Source organism: Hippopotamus amphibius, chromosome 9 (assembly GCF_030028045.1).
Source record: "Hippopotamus amphibius kiboko isolate mHipAmp2 chromosome 9, mHipAmp2.hap2, whole genome shotgun sequence".
Taxonomy (NCBI): Eukaryota; Metazoa; Chordata; class Mammalia; order Artiodactyla; family Hippopotamidae; genus Hippopotamus; species Hippopotamus amphibius.
In genome coordinates this window covers 14551937-14574973 of record NC_080194.1, presented here as the reverse complement: position 1 = coordinate 14574973, position 23037 = coordinate 14551937, and the positions used below count along the sequence as shown (strand labels likewise).

Genomic DNA, 23037 nt, shown 5'->3' with positions numbered 1-23037 from the left:
GTCCTATAGAAGTTTGTACAGTTTTCCCATTTTCCAGAAAAAGATACCGAAAGTCACAGAGGTGATTTATCTGAGCCTCAACTGTTAAGTGATCAAGCCAGGATTAACCTAAATCAGAAGATCCCTTTTTTTTTTCCTTTTTGCCTTACTGCTTCAAAAGACTTTGGTGGAAGGATTAACCTCCAAAATATACAAGCAGCTCATGAAGCTTAATATCAAAAAAGCAAATAACCCAATCCACAAATGGGCAGAAGACCTAAATAGACATTTCTCCAAAGAAGACATACAGATGGCCAACAAACACATGAAAAGATGCTCAACATCGCTAATCATCAGAGAAATGCAAGTCAAAGCCACAATGAGGTATCACCTCACACCAATCAGAATGGCCATCATCACAAAGTCTGGAAACCACAAATGTTGGAGAGGGTGTGGAGAAAAGGGAACTCTCCTGCACTGTTGGTGGGGCTGTAAGTTGGTACAGCCACTATGGAAAACAATTTGGAGGTTCCTTAAAAAACTACAAATAGAACTACCATATGATCCAGTAATCCCACTCCTGGGCATATACCCAAAGAAAACCATAATCCCAAAAGAAACATGTACCATAATGTTTATTGCAGCACTATTTACAATAGCCAGGACATGGAAGCAACCTAAATGCCCATCAACAAATGAATGGATACAGAAGATGTGGCATATATATACAATGGAATATTACTCAGCTATAAAAAGGGGTGAGATGGAGCTATATGTAATGAGGTGGATAGAACTACAATCTGTCATACATAGTGAAGTAAGTCAGAAAGAGAAGGACAAATATTGTATGCTAACTCACATATACGGAATCTAAAAATGGTACTGATGAACTCAGTGACAAGAACAAGGATGCAGATACAGAGAATGGACTGGAGAACTCGAGGTATGGGAGGGGGCGGGGGGTGAAGGGGAAACTGAGACGAAGCGAGAGAGTAGCACAGACATATATATACTACCAGCTGTAAAATAGCCAGTGGGAAGTTGTTGTATAACAAAGGGAGTCCAACTCGAGGATGGAAGATGACTTAGAGGACTGGGGCAGGGAGGGTAGGGGGGACTTGAGGAGGGGGAGTCAAGGAAGGGAGGAAATACGGGGATATGTGTATAAAAACAGATGATTGAACCTGGTGTACCCCCAAAAAAATAAAATAAAAAAAATAAATAAATAAAAGTAAAAGACTTTGGTGGCCTTCACCTTTATCTTCTTGTGTTGTAGGTAAAGAGCACTGATAAAGAAATTAAAAATCTAGGTTTGGGTACTGAGTTCATCCTACTGTTAATCTTGGGCAAATCCCTTAAATTCAGTGAAAATAAATATCCTCCTTTGAAAAATAGGGGCGGGATACGGCGGGAGTAGGAGGAATACCACCTGTCCTTCCCATATCACTAGCTTTTTGTTAAGTTTGAATGATTATATTGATTATACTAGTTCCTAATTTTTGTCATTCACTGAAGCAGACATATATATACATACACTTGGGAAATCGGTCAAAATAGTGTTTCCATGATTTCTCAACTACTGAATCCTAGAACCCAGATTCAAAGTCAGTTCTTTCTGACTTAAAAATCCATGTCAGCAGTAATGCTATCTATACTGCCTGCATTCATGGTGTACTTAGGGAAATGAAAAATGTACATTAAGTATGATGCAAATACATGAAAAATAGTATGGTGTTACTTTTGTAATTAAAAAAAAAAAATAAGGATAAAACCTTTTTTAAGTCAGAAAGTACACAGTGTTTTTCATTCGTTCAGCAACTAAAGAGAGAAGAGAATTACATTTGTCAGTTTTCTCTTCAGTGTCAGGTACTGTTCCAGACATTTGACCATGGGATATCTCATTGAATCCTCACAGAAACCCTCCAAGAGAAGCAGTATCATCCCCACTTTATAGGAAACTTGAGGTCAGAGATGAGGAGCAGCTTTGCCACTGTTTCAGGCTCTGCGTGACTAAGCTGACACCCAAACCCAAGTATCCAAAACCCTCTGCTCTTTTCTGTACCAGGCTGTCTCCATTTACTGCTGCAGTAAATGTACAGCACACAAAGCTGGGCACCAGGAAAATTAAACGCTGATTGGATGTGGGAATATAGTATTTAATATATATTTTCAGAATATTTTTAAGAACTAACAGCTTTGCATGGAACAGGAAAATTTATAGATTTTAATTATCAAGGCAGTATTTCATTTCATAGTAGTTAACTGATAATTCATTTATTTCATATTAAACTTAAATGCTTAATTAAATGTAATTAAACTTTAAACATGTAATTAAATTAATTTTGAAAATGGGTACTTTACCATGTGAGATTTATTTTAATTTATGAAAAACATGTGCTCATTTCACTAAAATGAACTTTACTGGTTCATTTATAGAACAATGAAGCTAAGCCTTACAGTTGTCCATACTTTTCCTATAATTAAGACTAGCAGATATAGCTGTGTCCCACTATCATGTGTGAGGATATAATATATAATTTCATAATTTCTAAATGCACTGTTGCAACATATAAAGATTTTTTTACAGTAAGAAAAACTGAAGGTCATTTAAAATCTGCACTAATTTAAAATTATTGGTAGGTTTGCCAGTGGAAAATGTTCATACATACAGTTTAAGCTTTCAAGTTAAAGCCCAGGTATAAAAACTTGAGATGTATCACAGTACTATTACCCAGATAATTTTGTTTTGATATTTCACTGTTATAAATCTGATAATCTCAATCATAAAACAGTGATAGAAAAACTGATTTTGAGAATAATTCAGTAGTCTACAAATTTTAAAATCTGACATTGTCTTGAAGTAAGCTTTGCTAACAGGTATGTTCAAGCACAGTTCTGTTTCCTCACTAGAGAGATATTGTCATTCTTTATTTATTGTCTATTAACGAAATCTACTAACATACTGCTTATCCTACTATTACAGACTGAATGTTTGTGTCCACCCCACCCCCCACCCAAATTCATATGATGAAGCCCTACTCCCAATATTTGGAGATGGGGCCTTTGGGAGTTAATTAGAGTTAGATGAGGTCATGAGGGTGGGGCCCTGGTCTGATAGGATAGGTGTCCTTAAAAAAGAGGTAGAATCACTGAGCTCCCCACTCTCTTCTTGAGTAAACAGCCAGGAAAAGCCATGTGAGCTCACAGCGAGAAGGTGACCATCTACAACCCAACACTCACCCTGTTGGCACCATGGTCTTAGATTTCTAGTCTCCAGAACTGCAACAAAATAAATTCCTGTTGTTTAAGCCACCCAGTATTTTGTTCTAGTACCCCAAGCCGACTAATACACCTACTGTATTGTGAAATGTTACTTTTTGAATTATGGATATGCTAGGTCTTGAATATTGAGTGTACATAAAGTTAGTAGTAAATAGAATGATTTTTTTGATATGTTTCTTTGAAATTCAAGATTTTACTTCTACATACCTAAGCTAACAAGAGCTAGTAGTAGCTAAAAGTTTTGTATTAAGTTGAATGAACTGAATTCTGAGAGAACTAGTTATCTTTCTAGGAGAATTTCTAGGAGAAAAACATTGGAAAACGGATAGGAATATTATTTAAGATTTTAGGAGTCATTTCATTTTTTTATCCTGCCAAGTCTCTTTACCAGAGTAAATGGAACCTCTATACAAGCCTCTGTAATATTTTCCTAGACCTAAATTGTAGCTATGCTCCCCATGTATTCCTACTAGAGTTCCTTTGTTTGTGCTTCTGTCAGAACACTATTCTCATTACACTTAATTATTTATCTTGTCTACATTCTTATCTCCCCCACCCCCAAGCATTGGAAATTCTTTGAGGAAAAGGTTACGCTTTTTTCATCTATTTATTCTCTGAATCTAGGATACAAGTGTTGAGTTGATAGTTAATGAATTAGTGAATCAATACACAAAGTTTAGTAATAAATGAACTATAGTCTTGTTCTTAGCACAGAGATTTAGTGGGATGAAACCAATAACTGAAAAATAGCCATGTAAGTCTATATTATACTTCAAAAATACAGATCTCTTAGATTGAGAAGCAGAGAACTACAGTATATTTAGAAGCTACAAGTAGAAAATTCACTCACAAGAAAGGAATTTTGAAAGAGAACTTCTAGGTAAGATTAAAAGTTCAGAACAGAAGTCCTAAAGTTATAGAAGTTTACTGTAAACTACTCTATTAAAAGAATATAGTAAATGATATATTAATACAGATTTCAGAGCTGGGGAAAGGAAAAATGTAAGTGTGAGGAGGGATTTTATCTATCTACTTATCTGCTGGTGATATAATTAAAGTAAAAACATACTATCTGAAACTTTAGAGAGAGAATTATTATCCTGAACCTCATTTTAATCAATGAAGAGAAATGACTTGCTTATATGTTTGTCTGTCTTTCTTCTTTCTGTCCTTCAAAGGGGCCTTTGGGTACATACAATTTAGTTGATCATTCTGGCCTACTATTTTCATTGGTATCCATGTTTTTTGTTTTGCTATTTTCCACCTTCCCACATTCCTAATCCCAGTCATCTTCAGAGACTTACTCTCTCTTATTGAGAAATATCCTTCCATATTTCTATTCTTCTTTCAATAAAGTAATCTTTGATCCTTGACTCCTTTCTCTCTCTCATTCCATGCATTCAATCTATCAGCAAGTCCTGTCAACTGCATCTTTAATATACCTAGATCCTGATCACTTCTTGCAACCTGTACCTCCACCATGCTAACCTAAGTCACCTGCACTTCTTGCCAGGACTCTTGGAATAGCCTCCTTATTAGTCTTGCTCCCTGCTCCTTGGTGGCTCCTATTTTTCTCCAAAAAACTCTCATGAATTTTTTAACATAGTGTTGTCCAATAGAACTTTCTTCAGGGACAGCAGTTTTCTATGTCTGTGCTGTCCAAACTAGCAGCCACTAGCCACATGCAAATGATAATGAGTATTTGAAATGTGGCACTGAAGTTTTTGTTTTATTTTAATTAATTTAAATGTAAGTAGCTATATGTGACTAGTGGCCATCTTGTTAGACGGTACAGTTTTACAAGGTAAGTCAGCTCTTATCACTACTCTGGCTCAAACCTTTAATGATTTCTCATCTCACTCAGAATAATTAACCTATATGCTAGCAGATCCATAAGGTCTACATGATTGCTAGTTTAGCATCCAAGGTAAAACAGAGTGAAAAAGCAGATTGTAGTAATAGGACACATTGTACAGTCCTGTTTACAAAGAATTTTAAATAGCTTTTCCCAAATTCTTTTCTAACACAAATTCAGTAGGTGTTAAAATATACTTGGTGATGTTTGGTCAGATAAACCCATGAAAGACTGTAAGCTAAATCCTCTTCTTATATTGAATACTGTGAGACTTAGGATACATCAATATTGGAAAGGCTATGAGAGAAATGCCAAAATTAAACATATAAGTAGTTATAATAACCCAGTTTATATTTGTTTGTTGGTAAAATACTTTTTTCAGAATCAGAAACGTTTTTATCAGCATACTTCTTAACATCCCACAATATTTATTCTTAGTAAAGAAGGAAGGATTGATATAGAGAAATGTCTGAGAGGATGTTATCAAACTGTTAACAATGTTCACCTTTGGGTGGTGGGTTTTGCATTTTTTTTTTTGCTTGTATGTTTTATGTATTTGAATTTTTATGATGAACAAATATCACTTTTATAATGGAGAGGAATTTCAAATAAGTGTGGAAAGTCTAGTCATTTGAGGATAATATGGTGAAATCTTTATCTTATATCTCACATCAAACTATATTCCCAAAGAGTTAATGATTTAAATACAATAAATTAAATGAAAAAAAGTAATAGAAGAAAATTAAAGACAGTGTCTTAAACTGTTGAACTCAGGAAATAGCAATAAGTATATCTAGTGATCCTACACTTGAAGGAATCAGAACTCTTTGGAGAAATGTTTCATTCAAAGGAAAGAAAAAGATAAACCTGTAACATATTTTTATGCTTGGAAGGGCTTGAAGAATGTTGAGGGCATGTCAAAAGGATACAGAAACCAGCTCAAAAGAACTCCTACTGGCCAAAGAAGAGACAATTTGAGCATCAAAATAAATAAATATAGTAATGGATTGTAACCCATTTAACAAAAGTTACAAATAAATGAATGAGTGAGTAAGTTATTAGGGAGGAAGATATTTACATAGCCTCAAAGTACCTCCCCACAAAATGTTGACTACCACAAAGGGGAAAGTATAATTTTATGGTGGAGAAATCTGGCAGACATCACCTTAATCAAGTTAAAGGTCACCAGAAATGGGGCAAATTGAAACTGTGTATCACCTGATAGCATGCAGTGAGGAGAACTCAGCAGCGCTTCTGCAATATTCCTACCAAGTATTCATAATTTAAACCTAATCATGAGGAAACCTCAGACAAACCCAAATTGGGAACATTCTACCAAGCAGGTGGACTGTAATCCTCAAAAGTGTCAAAATTATAAAAGTCAAGAAAAATCTAAGTTATTTCCAGATTGAAGGAGACTGAAGAGACAACTTGAGTGCAATGTAGGATTCTGAATTCAGTCCTTTTGCAATAAAAGATGAGACTAGGACAAGTGATGGAACTTGAATGGGGTCTGAAGAGTTGATGGTAGTATCAATTTCCTAATTATATCAATATCCTAAGTCAGACAGTTATTTTTATGTAGGGGAATGTTCTTGTTTGTAGGAATCATACCCTAAATTATTAAGAAGTGATGAATCATTATGTCAATAACATTCTCTAGTGAAACAGAGAGAAAAGTTTTTGTTCTATCTATGCAACTTTTCTATAAATTTGAGATTGTTTCAAGATTTTAAAAAATACAAATGTGTATATATATGTGTATATATGTGTATACATATACTATTTAGTAAATTAAGACCATTTTTTTAAATTAGTAAGAACAAGTTGAGTGCCCTAATACAAAATGGACAAAAGATATCAACAAGCTGTTCTCAAAAGAAGATACAGAAATAGCTAATAAGGCTAACTAGTAATCAAAGAAATGTAAACAGAAACAAAAAGATACCATTTTTCAGCTATCAGATATTTGAAATGATAATGCCTTGTATATAAATATTTTATGTGTATAAAATAAAATGTTATGCGGGAGCCCCTATGTGAGCATTTGACTTTACTGAGACCTCTGTACTGTAGCCTACCATCTCTCACCTGCCTTGATACACTCTTTCAACTAATTAACCATCTTAATCCATGGTCAGTTTTTAATCTTCACTTCCATACCCTTCTCTTGCTTTATCTCCCTTGCTCAGCAAAACTGCTATTCTGGTTAAACGGGACACTGAGTGAAAAGCTAGAAAGTGGTGGTTGTGGGCAGGGGAATGCACGAATTGAGATTATACAAGGATAGCAGTTATTGATGATGACAAAATCGAAGGTATGACCATGGGAATGAACATTGAAGGAAGAATGGAGACAAGATCATTGGAAGAGAGATCAAGAAAGTGAAAGGGAGTTTGAAAGATGAGTGATGACCCAGAGTTGGAGAGATGACAGCGATGGTAGGTGGTAGGAGACATAAGCTAGTGACTTTTTTATATCAGTAATTAAAGGAAATCAGAGTTATTGAACTGAATTATTTTTCATGAAAGATCATAACCACTGTCAACAGTGTCCCTGTCAGACAGTGGATTGTTTTGTGGATGCATGCAATTCTAATGTCTTCATGATCTTAGTACTTTCCAGCTGTGGTCCAGAGGTCTGTGCTGGTCATAATCCTCCTTTGTGCCCCTAATATTACATCCCTGTATATTCTTCTCTTAGCTGAGTATCCACGGTGAAGAGACTCAAACTCAGAGTTGTTAGGTGAAAATTATCAGAAAAGAAAAATCAATGAATGACATCCTTCAGTGTAATAATAATGGAATTTTTAACTTGAAAATTACTTGTGAATAGACTTCACAGTCTTTATAGTCACATGCAAATTATATGCTAACGTAACTTTAGCTCAGCAAACAATTTTACACAGTTAGTTGAAACGTTTGATATTGTGCCTATTGCCTTATAAGTATGTCTCACTCTCTGTCATAGATGAATACCTGAAATATATGTGTAAATAGATTTTTGGTAATACAGATCATATTTTCTCAGTGATTTGCATAGTGTCAAAAATGCTTCATCTTTAAAATTAATCATAATTGGTAGTAATAACAGTTTATCTTCCTAACAAGTAGTTAAATCAATATTTAATTGCACCAGAAGTTCTTATTTTTAAAAACCCAGCAATGAATCATTTTAATGAGAAAAGTCATTCTTAAAAAAAAAAAAGAAAAGAAAAAAAATCCCTAAATCATATAATTTTAAGTCAGAATGGACAACAGAGATTACCTAGTGCAGCTTCTTCAGTTTACAGATGAAAAAATTTTGAAGCCCAGAACAGAAAAATTAAAGAATTTGCCTCAAATCACACATTTTGCTATAGTTGTTGGTACAGATAGAACTAGAACCCAGATCCTAAGCATACTTTCCTTTGTGCCATACTGGTATCTAGTTTGTATACTTGTAAATCTATGCTTTTCAATACTGAATTTTCTTTGTAAACCATACACCAGGTTAATACTAGTGAGGCCTATTGGTGAAGTTCTCACCAATGCAACTAAAGAGAAGTACCTTCCTAAGAGTGTACCCTTGAATACTTGGACTGTAGTGAACGCAGCCATGTTCAAACCTCATCGGAGCCACATGAGTGTATTTGAACCCACAGACTTTTCATTGAATCTGGATCTCACTCTAGTTTAACCAAAAGAACTTACCTTGAAGTTTTAGAAAACTTGAATTTTAAGGGCCACTTCTGTTACTTAATTGTTGCACAGTCATGCTTCTGATGGGTCTTTATTTTCTCGACCATAAAATGAAGATAATGGCTATACTTACCTCACAAAGCTATCGTAATGATCAAATGTTGTGAGTGATGCAAAAGGTTCTGAGTATTTATTATGTGCCAGACACTTTGCCAGTTGATATAATTACAATCAGAAACAAATTCAAGAGCTCATTATCTATGAGTTAACTTTTCACTTATCAACTAGTAAATTTCACATATAATTTTTTTATTATTTTTTTTTTGTAATTTTATTTTTGTAATTTATTTTTTCACAAATTAAATCTTATCTCCTGTTACCTAAGCTTTGTTGTTGTTGTTACACTTATTCTTTGATCACAATAATTTTACAAGTATTCCGTTGTTCATTGAGAAACTGCAAAGTAATTATCTGTTATTATCTACTTGATGTCTTTTCTAGATACATATCTAATTCTTTTCTTACAGTAATGTTTTTTATCTTTCTTAATGAGATCAGATGGCAAAATTACCTTTTACAGGAAAACCAATGCCATTTGTTGATATAAAGTTCTCTGATGCAAATTTCCATTAGACCTCTTACTAAAAACCGGGGGAGGAAGGATATTAATAGATATGCAAGCCTCATTTTTTCTATCAACTTTTTAAAACATGGTAAACTTGCTCATCAGAATATAGGTTTACGTTGGGTGATTGGACCCCTTTTATCCATATTTGTATATTAATATAATGAAATTCATTCCTGTCAAACAACATGGTAATATAATAGCAGATACATGAGTAATGCACATGGACAATTTTATTTTTTTTAACTAAAGAAAATTTTAAATGCTTAGTATTTTAGAGGTAAAAATTAAGATTCTAATAATTTTTATATTCTTTGTACTGTTATAGTTTTAAAGATGTTGTAGAATTTCAGGATGGATAATTTTACTATGAAAGTGTTGAAAATTATGAGAATCAGGCAGAATAAAATACGTGATTTGAAATGTGCTGCCTTTGGGATATGTTGTAAGCACTATGATAACTAACCTTTGTTAAATGTTTGGAAACAACTAATAAGGAGGCCAGAGTCATATTTGTAACTGGGTCTCCTTGACAACTCCTGTTTTATGAGTTACTAGACTGATGAACAAACAAAAAGGCAACATCCTCAAAATTAGAGGGGTTTAATTTAAAGAAAAATTTAGGTGACAAGTTATTTATTTTCAGCAAAAAAAAAAAATCACTATAAATATTGTTGACAAGGAAATGTATCTCATGGAGAATAACAATACTTAGTATTTTAATATTAATACCATATAAACTAGTTCAATTTTAAAAGTTCTAATCCCATGTATCCAAAAATGAATATTCTCAATATACATAAATACTGATTTTTTTCCATTTATTTTGTCATCAAAATGTTTATTTTCCTAGAAATCTAACTAGTTTGGAGAGATTTATTTTATTATAAGGTTCTAATCACTGCTAGTGATTGGACTGTTTATGTCAATGTGAAATAAGGAAAGAGACTAAGATGTATTTGGCTTTATGTCTTGTTTTTGTTCTCATATCAAAAGAACAACTGCCCCCAAATCAGTGAAGAGAATCTTAGATCTACTATAGTTATCTTAACAGGCTATGAAAAGATGAAATGGATAAATGAGGGCAACTAAAAAACTAAGAAGTAATTTATGTATGTGGTATTTAGTAATGTGCCTTTAGACAGCAAATTTACTACCAAATACGGCAGATTTTATTATTATTATTATTATTGAACAATTTGGGGCAGAGGGAAAGATGCCTAAGAAAGTTTTTCAATATATGAAATAATAATGGTCTTAGGTAGATTCATTATTGGTGGATTAGGATACACGGGATATGTTTTTGATCCACCCTTCTTTAACCCATAGTGACATTCGTCAAATGGTTGGCTGGAATTCATTTCATAATCTGGGACCTTGGAGCAGATTTTAGCCCCTGTGCAAAAGCTAATTGACCCAGATAGGAATTGAATCTGCTGTGTTCAAACAGCAACACTGTTCTGAAAGTTGAGCTGGCCAGGACAAATACATGTTAAGATATGAAACAGTCACATCATTATCCTTGTGGAATATCATTATTTATAGACACATTTCCTCACGGAAGTAGAAAAATGTATTCATGAAATCCATTGTATTTTCATTGAAAATGGAGAAATAAGTGTATGAGAAATAATTGTACTGCCAAATCCTTCATTTGGAGTAATACTTGTTTTGCACAGAACACCATTCTTTTCTCTTGGTTTTCTTTTGTTGTTGTTAAAGAGGTACTTTGGGGCTGGGTGTGACTGTTCAATAAAATGTTTACAGATATGTGCATATATTTTTTGCTGAACCACTTGCCGTTGATTTTGCATACATTAAGCAGTTTGCTACAGTTCCTGACTTCTTATATTCTTTAATGTCACCTGAATGCTTCAAATTCTGTTTCTTGCTTTCCTTATGTCAGGCACTTTTGCCTGTATGATCACTTTACTTAGTATCACAGTAAAGCAAATACTTTTGTATTTTTAAGATCACCTGCAGCTTTTACAGTTTCTATGAAACTGCAGTGCTCCGGAATTTTATTATGACATTAATGTTCAGACATACCACACAAGTTGTCCATTATGAAGAATTTTTCTTCACTCTTACTAATTTTTGTTATGTTTTATAGCACTTATAAGATATTTTGAAATAGTAACATTAATGCCAATGTATTCATGTGGGAAATAGTTTATCTTCTTAAGATAAACTCATACATTTATTGTCTTTTTTTTTACAGACAAAAGTGGAGCTTATATTTACTTGTCTTCATTTGTCTTAAAAAATTCAGTTTTTGAATTAATATTATTTTAGCGGTTTCTTCGAAGAATATTAAAACTTTGGTGGAAGATGAGCTCAGGTGATCAGGACACTGATTCAGGTGTACTTGGCATAGCAGTTCATTAACTATGTGTTAATTATCTATGATTACTCCTGAAAAGCTATAGTGGCTTCATCTTTTAGGTTGCTTCATTAAATCATTAATTCTCTTGGAGGTAACTAAGCCTGACATAATTAAGTCATCTCAGTCTCCACAGATTTTTATTTTCCCATGATGTCAAGAACATGGAGCTAGTTAATATAGGGCATTGCAACTTATTCCATGGATGTACTGACTTTTTATTTTAGAATGACTTGCACTGTTCTGTCTTATATTTAAGTATAATCTCATAAATGTATATCTTTTACTTATTTATTTAAAGTTTTAGGTTACAGTTTGTATTTCCGGTGTAATAAGCCCCTTTATGTATTTGAACCACTTCTTATCAACAGTTCTTTGCACCATGGCTACATAAAGCTGCTACGGTTTATCCAGAACATCATTTGTGAGGAAGGATTTGATGGATCCAATCCCCAGGTATTGAGTACCTTCAAAGCCTTTTCATAATCATGTATGTAGTGTTGTTTTTAAACTCTCTAGGGGTAGACCCAGAAGGTCTTAGAATAATCAACAGTGAACAAGCTGTTTCTAAGCACAGAGGATGTAAATAAGCAGAGCACAGGCAGCCTTCGTTTGACTGTAAATGTGTATTTAGAATTTTAACTAAGTTCTCAGTGGCTGCACGTAAGATGTTCACATACATTGTCAACATTAATTATTTTTAAATATGTATTTGTATACCTGGAATTAATAAATATCACAGTTTGAAAATTCCTGTTAAATCTGCAGGACTTGTACTTGCCTATCTAAATTTTTTATATTTCTGTCATTCAGGCCTTAATTTCAAATTACCTTATGATTGAGAATTATTTCAAGATTTTATTTATTATATTATGTTTTGAGTTGTCTCATTGAATAAAATGCATTTTTATGTGCTACATTAAAGTATTTTATAACAACTGTTTCTCTATAGCTCTATTTTTAAAAACTTCCTCTGAATTCCTACTATTAAAAATGTTCCGGTTAGTTTAACTTAAACAAAATGAGGGAAATTTTATTTCTAGATATCATGCCTTTCACAATTCTTCCTCAGTGATTTTAATTGCTATTGCTGCTAAAAGATTTGCATTTCATTTATATTATTTTAGCAGAATTATTTCCAGAGCACCATTATTTTTATTGAAGACAAAAAAGCCTAAAGTCTTATTTTTGGCATTATCAACTACATTTTGCTCTTAATTCGTATCGTAGGTCTTTAAATATTCTTATAAGCTTTATTGCTATATTTAACACTTTGTACATGGCAAAATAAATACTTTTGAAATTTGTTTTGATCACCAGTTTAACAGCAGGTTGAAAATACTTATGTTTGCATGGCGAGGCACAGACATTCATTTATAGATGGTTTTTCACGTATGTTACCAGTTTTGTGGTGGCCGTTGGTGTTTAGTAGCTTTATTTTGCTCATTGTTGTTCCATTTTTGGTCCTAGCTAAGATTAATGGGCACCATGTCTTCTCTTTGGTGGCAGTGCCCGTCTGGAGAGGTAAATTGGTCCCTGACAGACACCTCTTCCCACTCGCTCTGGTAACTATGGAAACAGGCATGTCATAACAGTTCCTGTGGTACAGTGTGCAGAGCTGCTGCTCTTGTAGGATGATGACACATCTTCTAAGAGCAAGAAATTTTATAGAATGCAAAAAAGCAAAGGCAATAGCAAAGAGATACACTCATACTTTTATAGATATGTGTACACACACACACACACACACACACACATCCAAAGAACCCTTAAAAAGTAAGCTGTTATTGGAATGGAATGAAAGGTTTGTTTTCTTACTTGTTTATTTGTGTATGAGTCAACACTGTTTTCAGTAAACAGTATTTTATTTCATGAACATTGATAGACAGCTAACTGGTTTGGGTCTCTGAACCAGACGTTCTATAACTATTGACCTTCATAAAGATTAAACAGGGTTGAGATACACATTTTTATGGTGAGTACCAAGAATGCTAAAAATTTTTTAAATTAAATATACCAATAAGTTATTAAAAATATATATTTCTAATTTTATTGGAACTAAAATATAGTTAATTAATTTCCATATTTTTAAATTATGGATTGCATCATTTGCTAAATTACCTAGTGTATACATCTGCCTCAGAAACTTTAAATGACTTCAAGAAATCACAAAAAAGCATCTATCAGGCACTATTTCAAAAAATATGATTCCCAAGTCAAAATAATATTCTGACACTGAAACAAATCCTACTTTTTAAAAGGATATTTTCATCTTACTTTCTCTATCACTACATTTTCAAATAAAGTAAACTAGTTGGAGGCAACAAATAGAAATAGACTAAGGAACAGAATATTGTATACTACCATATAATTAATAATGGTAGTAAGTAAAGTGTTGTAGCTTATCTATAAAGATACTTAGAATGGAAACATTTACAAATTAGTTTTAATTTTATTTTCAATTTTTGATTTTCAGATATCTAAGAAATAATACAATACATGAAATTTGAACATTGATTTTACTTGAGTACCAGTTCAAATATTTTAGATCTTCTCATAGGAATAAATTTATGTATTGTTTGGCTGTCAGCAAAAGTTTATTTTTCGTTGTATGATATCTCACAGGATGCCCCACTATTATATGGTGTAGCAGGGAATTATGTATCCCAGACAACAGAGGAAATTTGTAACTCAGCCTTTGTTTCTACAATATTATCATATTTTTAAAAATATAAATGTAGTCCCTGTGTTGAAGTATTGTGCTCAATTATGTTCTAATGTGCTATGTACCTATTTCACTTAAATATCTTTTCACTCATTCATTCTCTAGCTTAATATTTTTATTCTTTCTCTGTGTGTGTATCAGTGTAACTGTCCAAGTCAGTAAACTGCAGTTCTCCTGATTCTGCACCTGACAGCAAACTTGTGTAAACTTTTTGATACAACAGTAGTAGGTAATGGTGACTGTGGGTTAAAATACAGCTGACCTGTAGTTTCTGAAACGTTGACAGGGTAAACAGTATGAGGCTGCACGCCTTTTACATTAGATTTCATTTTAACACCTAGATTTTAGGGGAGAAATTTTCTCTTTTTTTTCCAGGTTGCTCTTTCTGTTAGAAATCTAACTTAAGCTACAGTTCATGAAATAAGTTTAGGGATGAGAAAATGAACCTTAATCTTGCCATTTTGTTTAAATTCTGAGTTTCTAAGTAGTACCTAAAAATGAATAACCTATCATATTTCATAAATAGCTTATAGGAACTCATCAGAAATTTGTTCATGCTTCTAACATATACCATGGTACATCATATTACTTCATTTTACTCAAGTAATGCAGAAAGAAAAAGAGAACAATTTTTATGGACTGTTGAGGATCACAACACATGGTATCTTAGATGGTTGCCATCATAAGCTCAAGGCAGCCAGAAAAGAAAACTGGACCAACTGCCTTGATATTGTTGTGGTGCTTTAGGTCCTAGAAGTCAGAAAGTTTTCCTCAAATGTGCTTAGACTAAATTCCTCTTTTTAAAATCTCATTCTCATAGTTTTATCCAGGCCATTGTGTCACTTTATATATTTGAAGAATTATATGGTCTCATAGAACAATGTTCTATTCTACTCTTTTTATTTTAGAGATGAGGAAACTAAGGCCTAAGTAATGTATGTGTTTTGCCCAAAAGCATACATCTACTTAGTTGCACAGTGCAGACTTTAAGTCTCTGTCTTACCCATCTTACTAACTACTGTCCCCTTAGGCTTTCCTCTTCTAACATTTCAATGTTTTATTCATTTCCCCTACTTTCTTTTGTCAACATATTCTCCTTGAAAAGGAATACAAAAAAATCACTTTCATATCTGGTATCAGGGAGATGTTATATATTGTATATAGATATTGTATTGGGCAATAACTAATTGTTAATAAATTTTATTAGTGGTATTTTGTAGCAATAGAAAGTGATGTATTTTAGGATCTTGTTTCATTAGAAATCACATCTAAAGTGGCATGTTCCAAATCTTTGCTTTGGGAGAATAATCGTATTTTTCCTGTTAGAATGGTAATAATGATTTTCCAGTTATTTCCATGTGCCAGATTTTGCTAACAGCTCCTTCCTTTGCCTGGAAATTTTGCTGAATTGCTAAGGAAAGCATTTGCAAAACATTTGTTCAGTTAGAATAACCCAAACAGTAGAATTTATTATAAACACATCTGCTGGCAAACATTTATTGATAACCATCTTAGGTTTTATTTAATGGTTTTTCAATGCTTTTTCCCCAAGAAATATCATTCACTATTATTATGGCCTTAATGTCAGTGGAATCAAGTTCTAAATATTCACCTGTTAAGTTTCATGAAAAATGTCAAATTATCATCAAAATAGCTTCAAGAAGAAAAAATAGAGGCAAGTGTAAAATGTTAAACCCCCAAAAATACATTTTTAAACTTCTTTGAAACAAAATAGTAGGCGGTGGACATAATAGAATTTATCTGAGAAATATTGAGCATTCTGTAGTTTATTGAAAGACAGAATTTTGTAGTATTAAGAATGGTTTGTAAGCATTCTAGATTCTCTTTATTACCTGTGGTTTGTTATATATTACTTTAATTGTCTCAAACATAATTCTTAGAGTAGTCACTGTTAAAATTTAGAAAGAAAAGTTTGAGGCTTGTGATCCTCTTTCAATTTTCCGGAAGTAAAAAGGAAAAAACAAAACAAGAAAACAGTTATGCTACTTTTATAGTCTTGTCATCTAAAAGATTTCCTTTCTATTGCCTTATTGTTGACAATACATAAAACTTTTTACTACCTCTGTTGACATTATCTCCCTGACCTGTTTTGAATAAAAATAAGAATGGGAGGATAAAAGTAAAAAGGTATCCTGTTGTTTAATAAAACTTAATGTATTTACCTCCCTCTCACTTTCCCTTAGAAAAAACAGAAAAACATTTTAAGAATAGGAATCCAGAATCTTGGTTCACCTTTGTGGGGAGATGACATTTGCTGTACAGAAAACTGTGACAACAGTCACAGTCTTACAAAGTTCCTCTATATGCTCCGTGGTCTTCTGCGAACCTCTCTTTCAGCCTGTATCATCACAATGCCAACACACCTTATCCAGGTAAGAAATTCCCAAATTACTGTCTCCTAACTCATGGTTTATAGTGAAGAGCAGTATATAAGTGCTTTATGAATCTGATAAATTATTTTCATGTGCCATTTGGATAAAAGACATTTCAGATGTTTGAAATGCTGGGGCAGCAGGATGTCTTTTAGATTATTCAGTTCTCTAGGATTTGTAGTTTTAATATACAGTGAGTATATGGTAATTGCATCTTTAATTTTATCATCATTTTTTCTTTGATTTATTGTGAACTTGCTAGTATCACTGTGACGCGAGGTTGATTTTGCTGCGATATCTTTTTGTTGATCATAAAGCTGATCTCAACGTAGATCTCGAAGAGATCTTTTTACACCCGTGTATAGCAGCATTGTTCACAACAGCTAAAATGTAGAAGCAACCTGACTCCCACTGGCAGATGACTAGATAAGCAAATGTGGCACATCCATACAGCAGGATATTAGCCTTAAAAAGGAAGGAAGTTCTCACATGTGCTACAACAGGGATAAATCTTGAGAACCTTAGGCTCAGTGAAATAAGTCAATCACTGAAAGACAAATACTGTGAATCCACTTATATGACATACTTAGAGTAGTCAAAACAATGGAGACAGAAAATAGAATGGTGGTTGCCAGGTGCTGGGGGTGGGAGAGAATGAAGAGTTGTTTTAATGGGTACAGAGTTTCAGTTTTACAAGATAAAAAGAGTTCTGGAGATGGCTGGTGGTGATGGTAGCACAACATTGTAAATGTATTTAATACCACTGAGCTGTACACTTAAAAATGATTAAAATGATAAATTTTACATTATATGTATTTTACCACAGTAAAAAAAAAAAAATTAAAAAGAAAACAAAAAAAGCTGATCTGAATAGGACTAGTCTCCTTCTTCCCCACTTGTTTCTATATATATTTTTCCTGAAGCGACACTCTCATAAAAACAGGCCATTCTCCCCAGAGAAAGAGGGGTCTTTGTAAGATTTCCTCATCAGTTCAAAAAAGTTCTTAGGAGTGTTCAAGAAGCAAGTTTGGGACTGTTTCCACAGTGTGTATGTTTATACATATACATACACTATAACATGATACTAGAAATAATATAACTGAAATAGCTGCTGCAATGAATGGATGTGAAAGTCAAAGTAACTAAATCACTGAAATCATTTTTTCTAATCTACATACTAAAACTCTTTGATTTGGAATGAATTATAGCAGAGAAGTTTTGAGTTTTGTTTTACTTCTCTAAGAAATAGCAGGAATGAGAGCAACTAGCAAATAAAAAACCCTATAAGTCAGGGCCTGACATTTCTTATACAATATTTATGTAAATGCCATTATTATCTCCATTTTACATATAAGGAGACTGAGGTATAGAGAAACTAAGAAATTAGATCGAGGTTAAATACTTGAGAAACCATAATTTGAACCCAGAAAATTAGATTCTAGAACCATATAATGGGAAAATTCTACTAGAATGTGTAACAGATTTGTATTCTGGAACTCATTCTTTCAAAGCTAGTAAATCTCAAATCTTTAACCTTAGAGCTAAATAGAAAGGACTTGAAGGGTTCATCTGATCTAGGCTCCTGTTCTTTGATACGTTAAGCATTATCCCTGTTTTGCAACTGAGATCTGAACTTAAATGGCATATTCAAGCAAGTCAAAGAAACAAGGACTATATATACTTGGTGACACTCCAGAGGTCTGTGAGAACTTTACATTTAATTAAATTAACAGAAATATAGCAGAGGTTATTGAATTTGGAGTTCTCCAAGGAGTCTAGTACTTGAATAAGAACAGACATATAAGTCAATGGAATAGAATTGAAAGTCTAGAAATAAACCCATACATCTATGGTCAACCAATTTTCAACAAGGGTGCCAAGACCATTCAATAGGAAAACAATAGCCTTTCAACAAATGGCACAGGACAGCCAGATAGCTACATGCAGAAGAATGAAGTTTGAACCCTTGCCTCATACCATATATAAAAATGAATTTGGAATGAATCAAAGACCTAAATTTAAGAACCAAAACAATTATGAAATGAATATATGTAATTTTTAAATTTATTGCGAAGGTGCCCATGCAATAAAGAAAAGAAAGAAAAAATTTTCTATGGCCATTTTTGTCGTAATCATTGTTATTATGTAGAGAAGAAATTCCAAACCTATTGTGAATGTTTGTGACAGTGATTCCTCTAGCCTCTGTGTAAGGGAAGAGCAGTATTACCGTCAGGAGACCTCACATCGCCCTGTGTACACTACTGATTAAATAATGATTGAGATGATAAGGTGGCCTGGATGTCTGAACATTAAGCAGTATTTGAAATTTGATATTTTATAGATATATTTGAATTCTTTTATAACTGAAAAAGATACAATTTAAAGTATGCTTTTTAAATTACCAGCAAAGAGACTATTTTGAAACGGAAATAGGAAAACATAAGGTCAGACTTAGGTGGTGAATACAAAACAGTCTCTTCCTAGACGATTTTGCCTGGCTATCATCTTGTCTTCTGGTCCTAATATCAATAGAGCTATTAAAAAACAAAACAAAACAAACAAACAAATAATTATTCCCTTGCGCTTTGAACATGACACCTGACCATATAGTTGGTTTTTTATCAAAATTCTTAGGAGAAAATGTAAAACTTAACAGCTTGCTTAAACCAGTCATGATATAAATAGTGAATAAAACTCTAAATAACTCTTCAAGACTGGCAAGGAAAATCACAATGTTTAGGCTAAGGAAAGAGAATAAGAAGTGGAAGCAGTATACTTACAAAGCTAACCAAAGACACATGCATACACAGAACCAGAGAACTGTGAGTTTGTTTAATAAAAACTTACATAGTGATTTCCACAGACCAGTTGCAGTCCTAAGATCTTCTCAAATATTAACTCATTTAATCCTTATAATAATCCTACACTGTTGGTGCTGTCATTATTTCCATTTTAAAGATAAGGAAACAAGGGACAGAAAATGTAAGTGACTTTCCCAAGATCATACAGCTACTTAAGTGGCAGGATTTAGATCTAAGCGGTTCCCCTCCAAATACCATACTCTTAACCACCATCCTGTGCTGCTTATTCAATGAAAGTACTAAAATAGGGTCAAAATTAAGAAGCAGACTGTGCACAAAGTAGCATTCAATGATCGAAGGAGTCTGGGCTTTGGAGGAAGATAGATCCGATTAGTTACATGGTCTTAGTCAAGTCCTAACTTTCTCAGCCTCAGCTTCTTCATTTGTAAACATTCACAGGATTAGCAATAACATGTGCTCACCCAGTGCAGGCACGTGGTAGGCAACTCATTATGTGTTAAAAGTTGTCACCTTCGCTATTATTACTTAGACCTCCAAAACTGAGAATTTGAACAGAGATCAGGCTATAAAAACTAAACTGTAGAAGTCCATCAAAGTAATAGAAATCTTCAGTTTTCTGCCTCTTTTTGTGAACAACACGGACTGGATCTTCTCACAGGTTAGACAGGTTAGGAAGCATGGCTGAAGTCAGATGGCCACTGAAGTCTTAGTAACATCACCTTGTTGTAACATGACTCTTTTTAACATCATGCATCCACTTCCTCTCCACTATGACCAGTGCCATCTCTTCAGACTCTAAGTCAAGGTTTAAATGGTGATTGAATAATTTATTCAATCAACACATATTTATTGCAGCTACTATTCTAGGCATCCACAACAATATAGTGGTGAACAAGACAAACAAGGTCCCATCCTCCTAGAGTTTTTCCAGCAATACGAAAGATAGAATGGATGAAGCAGACAATTAGTATATGTACATATTTTGGATGCTTGAGCTTGGTATTTGCTAGTAAAGTAGATTCTGGCAGGAAATAGAAATGCAGTTTGATATCCTTGGAAATATTGTCATATAATTAAACATCTATAGATAATAGAATTGTGACACCTTTATTTGGATATGTTATGTAAAGTAACACTAGATTAGAAGTATATAGAAATATCTATTTCTCTTAGATTGAAAAAAAACAGCCAATCAGTGTTCTTACTTTAGTTATTAGCATTCTGTCAGACTTGTACAGTAATGATTAGTTACCCTTTATTGTACTTTTGGCATGCTTCCCATGTTTAATTTCATTGTAGAGAAGGAACACATAGTTAAGGAAATTGCAAAGAAGGGAAAAAGTTAAAATAGGGAAAATAATGACATAGATTCAAAACTGACTTTAACTTATTGTTATAAGACTTTTGCAAGTAGAGTGAAAAAATTATTTTTAAATTTGCATTTGAAATATTCTATGTTCAGCCTCACAACTTTGAACTTGAAATAGTTTATTTCCTTTGGGTTAAAGATTATTTTCATCACAGCACAGGAAATAACAAGCATACATTGAGACAAATGAATAAAATAAATTCTGTATATCTGTTTGCTGAAAACACTAAAATTATTCATCAAATATATTATGAATGTGTTAAAATATATATACATATATAGTCCTAAACAATTTTCCCTGTGAAGTAGTGTTATTACTCATATTGTCTCTTGCTAGAATATAGTTTTAGTATCTGTATTAAAAATGTATGTGAAAATGGCCAAGTTAAATACAGACGTTGTTACATGCTGAACTGTGGAGTAAAGTATCATTAGAAGGAGCAGCACTACGGACGGCGCCCCTATATCCCGGCATTACTCAGTTCCCAGATCCCTGCTGTGTAGTTGTTCCGCTCGCCAAGAAGCCTGTTAAAGAGCCCCCAAGAGCATGTGTACAGCCCTCCATGTTAAGAGTTAATTGGTGAGGATGGCGAGATGAGAGGACAGCCGAACATGTGGTCTCTCAGACTCAAGCAGTAGACAGACCTTTAGTTATAATAACAGCAGCTGCTCACATTCTCACAACTCAACTGTTCAAAACTCTGTTGTCGAGTGAAGGTTGTCATGGATTGAAAAAGAAAGAGGAAAAGTTACATCTAAGGAAAATAACTAACTCTACCTTGAAACTTTTCCTTCCTATTATCTTAAGTATGAGACTATTACTTCAACTTTTTAAAACTTAAGTATAAATTTCCACATTAAGAGTTGTTATATTTCAGCTACATTCTGCTGCTTTTTTCCTGTGTACTATTAGAAACACAAATGTTTGTACACCCTTCGAAACTTTTTAATGAGAATTTTTTTTCCACGGTGAAAACTTTGAAGCTGTTACAATAGGATACTGTTGGATTACCATATCTAGTAAGATATGAAGCTGTAATTTTTTTGGTCTTATAAACGAGAACTGGCTTACTATTAGCGAAATTTGTCATCCACTTCCAAATTATACAAATATTTTGTGCCTTTTAAATTAATTTTATTTTCAATTCCCAGTGACAGTTCTGCTTAAGAAAAATGGTGGCCGATAACATTTATTCTTTTGGGAAACAGAAACTTAGTTTCATGCCTTATTATGATTATATTGGTGAGGCAAAAGGAAAATAAATTTCCCCTAGTTAATACATTTTATTTACACAATCTGTGACAGGTTGTTCTTGATTTGTATTTTTTATTGATTGAAAGCACTTTTACCTGGAACTGTCAGGAAATAAATATTGAAGCACTTAGAGTTGTAATTAAAATAGGAAAGGTTATTTTTCTATACCTTTCTCACAGCTTTCCTTTCAAAAAGAAAATTTACTTTTTATTACTGCTAATCTATTCAAGCTGTCATAATCTACACTTTTAAGGAATTTTTAAATAGAAACAACCCAATACATTTCTCCTTAACTATAATAATGCAGGAATGAAAACTTCCTTGACATTGTTGATGATAAAATACGAAATAGCATTTTCTCATTCTGTTGATACAATAATTCCTAGTATTGCCAGCACTTAATGTATTTGTTTGTAGAACATTAGTTGGTAAACTATTTAAACTTTCTTTCTTTCAGAACAGATTTTAGATGTGAAACTGGCCTATGAACTATTTTTATTGATCATCATTGGCGCTTGGTCAGTAATAGGCTTATTCAGTTTTATCATAAACCACTATTTTCCAACAATTTGATCTATGAAATTTCCCTCCCCACCCCCCCAGCTATCTCACTGAAGGAAACTATAACCAGTATTAGTTAGCTTATACCAAGGAAAATTCATTTTCTGA

The 23037-nt window shown here is 33.2% G+C and overlaps 1 protein-coding gene across 5 annotated transcripts in view; it reads left to right on the top strand.

The window, feature by feature from the left end:
• ELP4 (elongator acetyltransferase complex subunit 4) overlaps positions 1 to 23037 on the top strand; it is a 230047-nt gene that overhangs the window by 76933 nt on the left and 130077 nt on the right. For all 5 annotated transcript variants that reach the window (XM_057750211.1, XM_057750210.1, XM_057750214.1 and 2 more), the window contains exons 6-7: positions 12176 to 12260; positions 16734 to 16922. In XM_057750211.1, coding sequence (XP_057606194.1) covers positions 12176 to 12260; positions 16734 to 16922 — 274 coding nt within the window. The remainder of the gene's footprint in view (positions 1 to 12175; positions 12261 to 16733; positions 16923 to 23037) is intronic.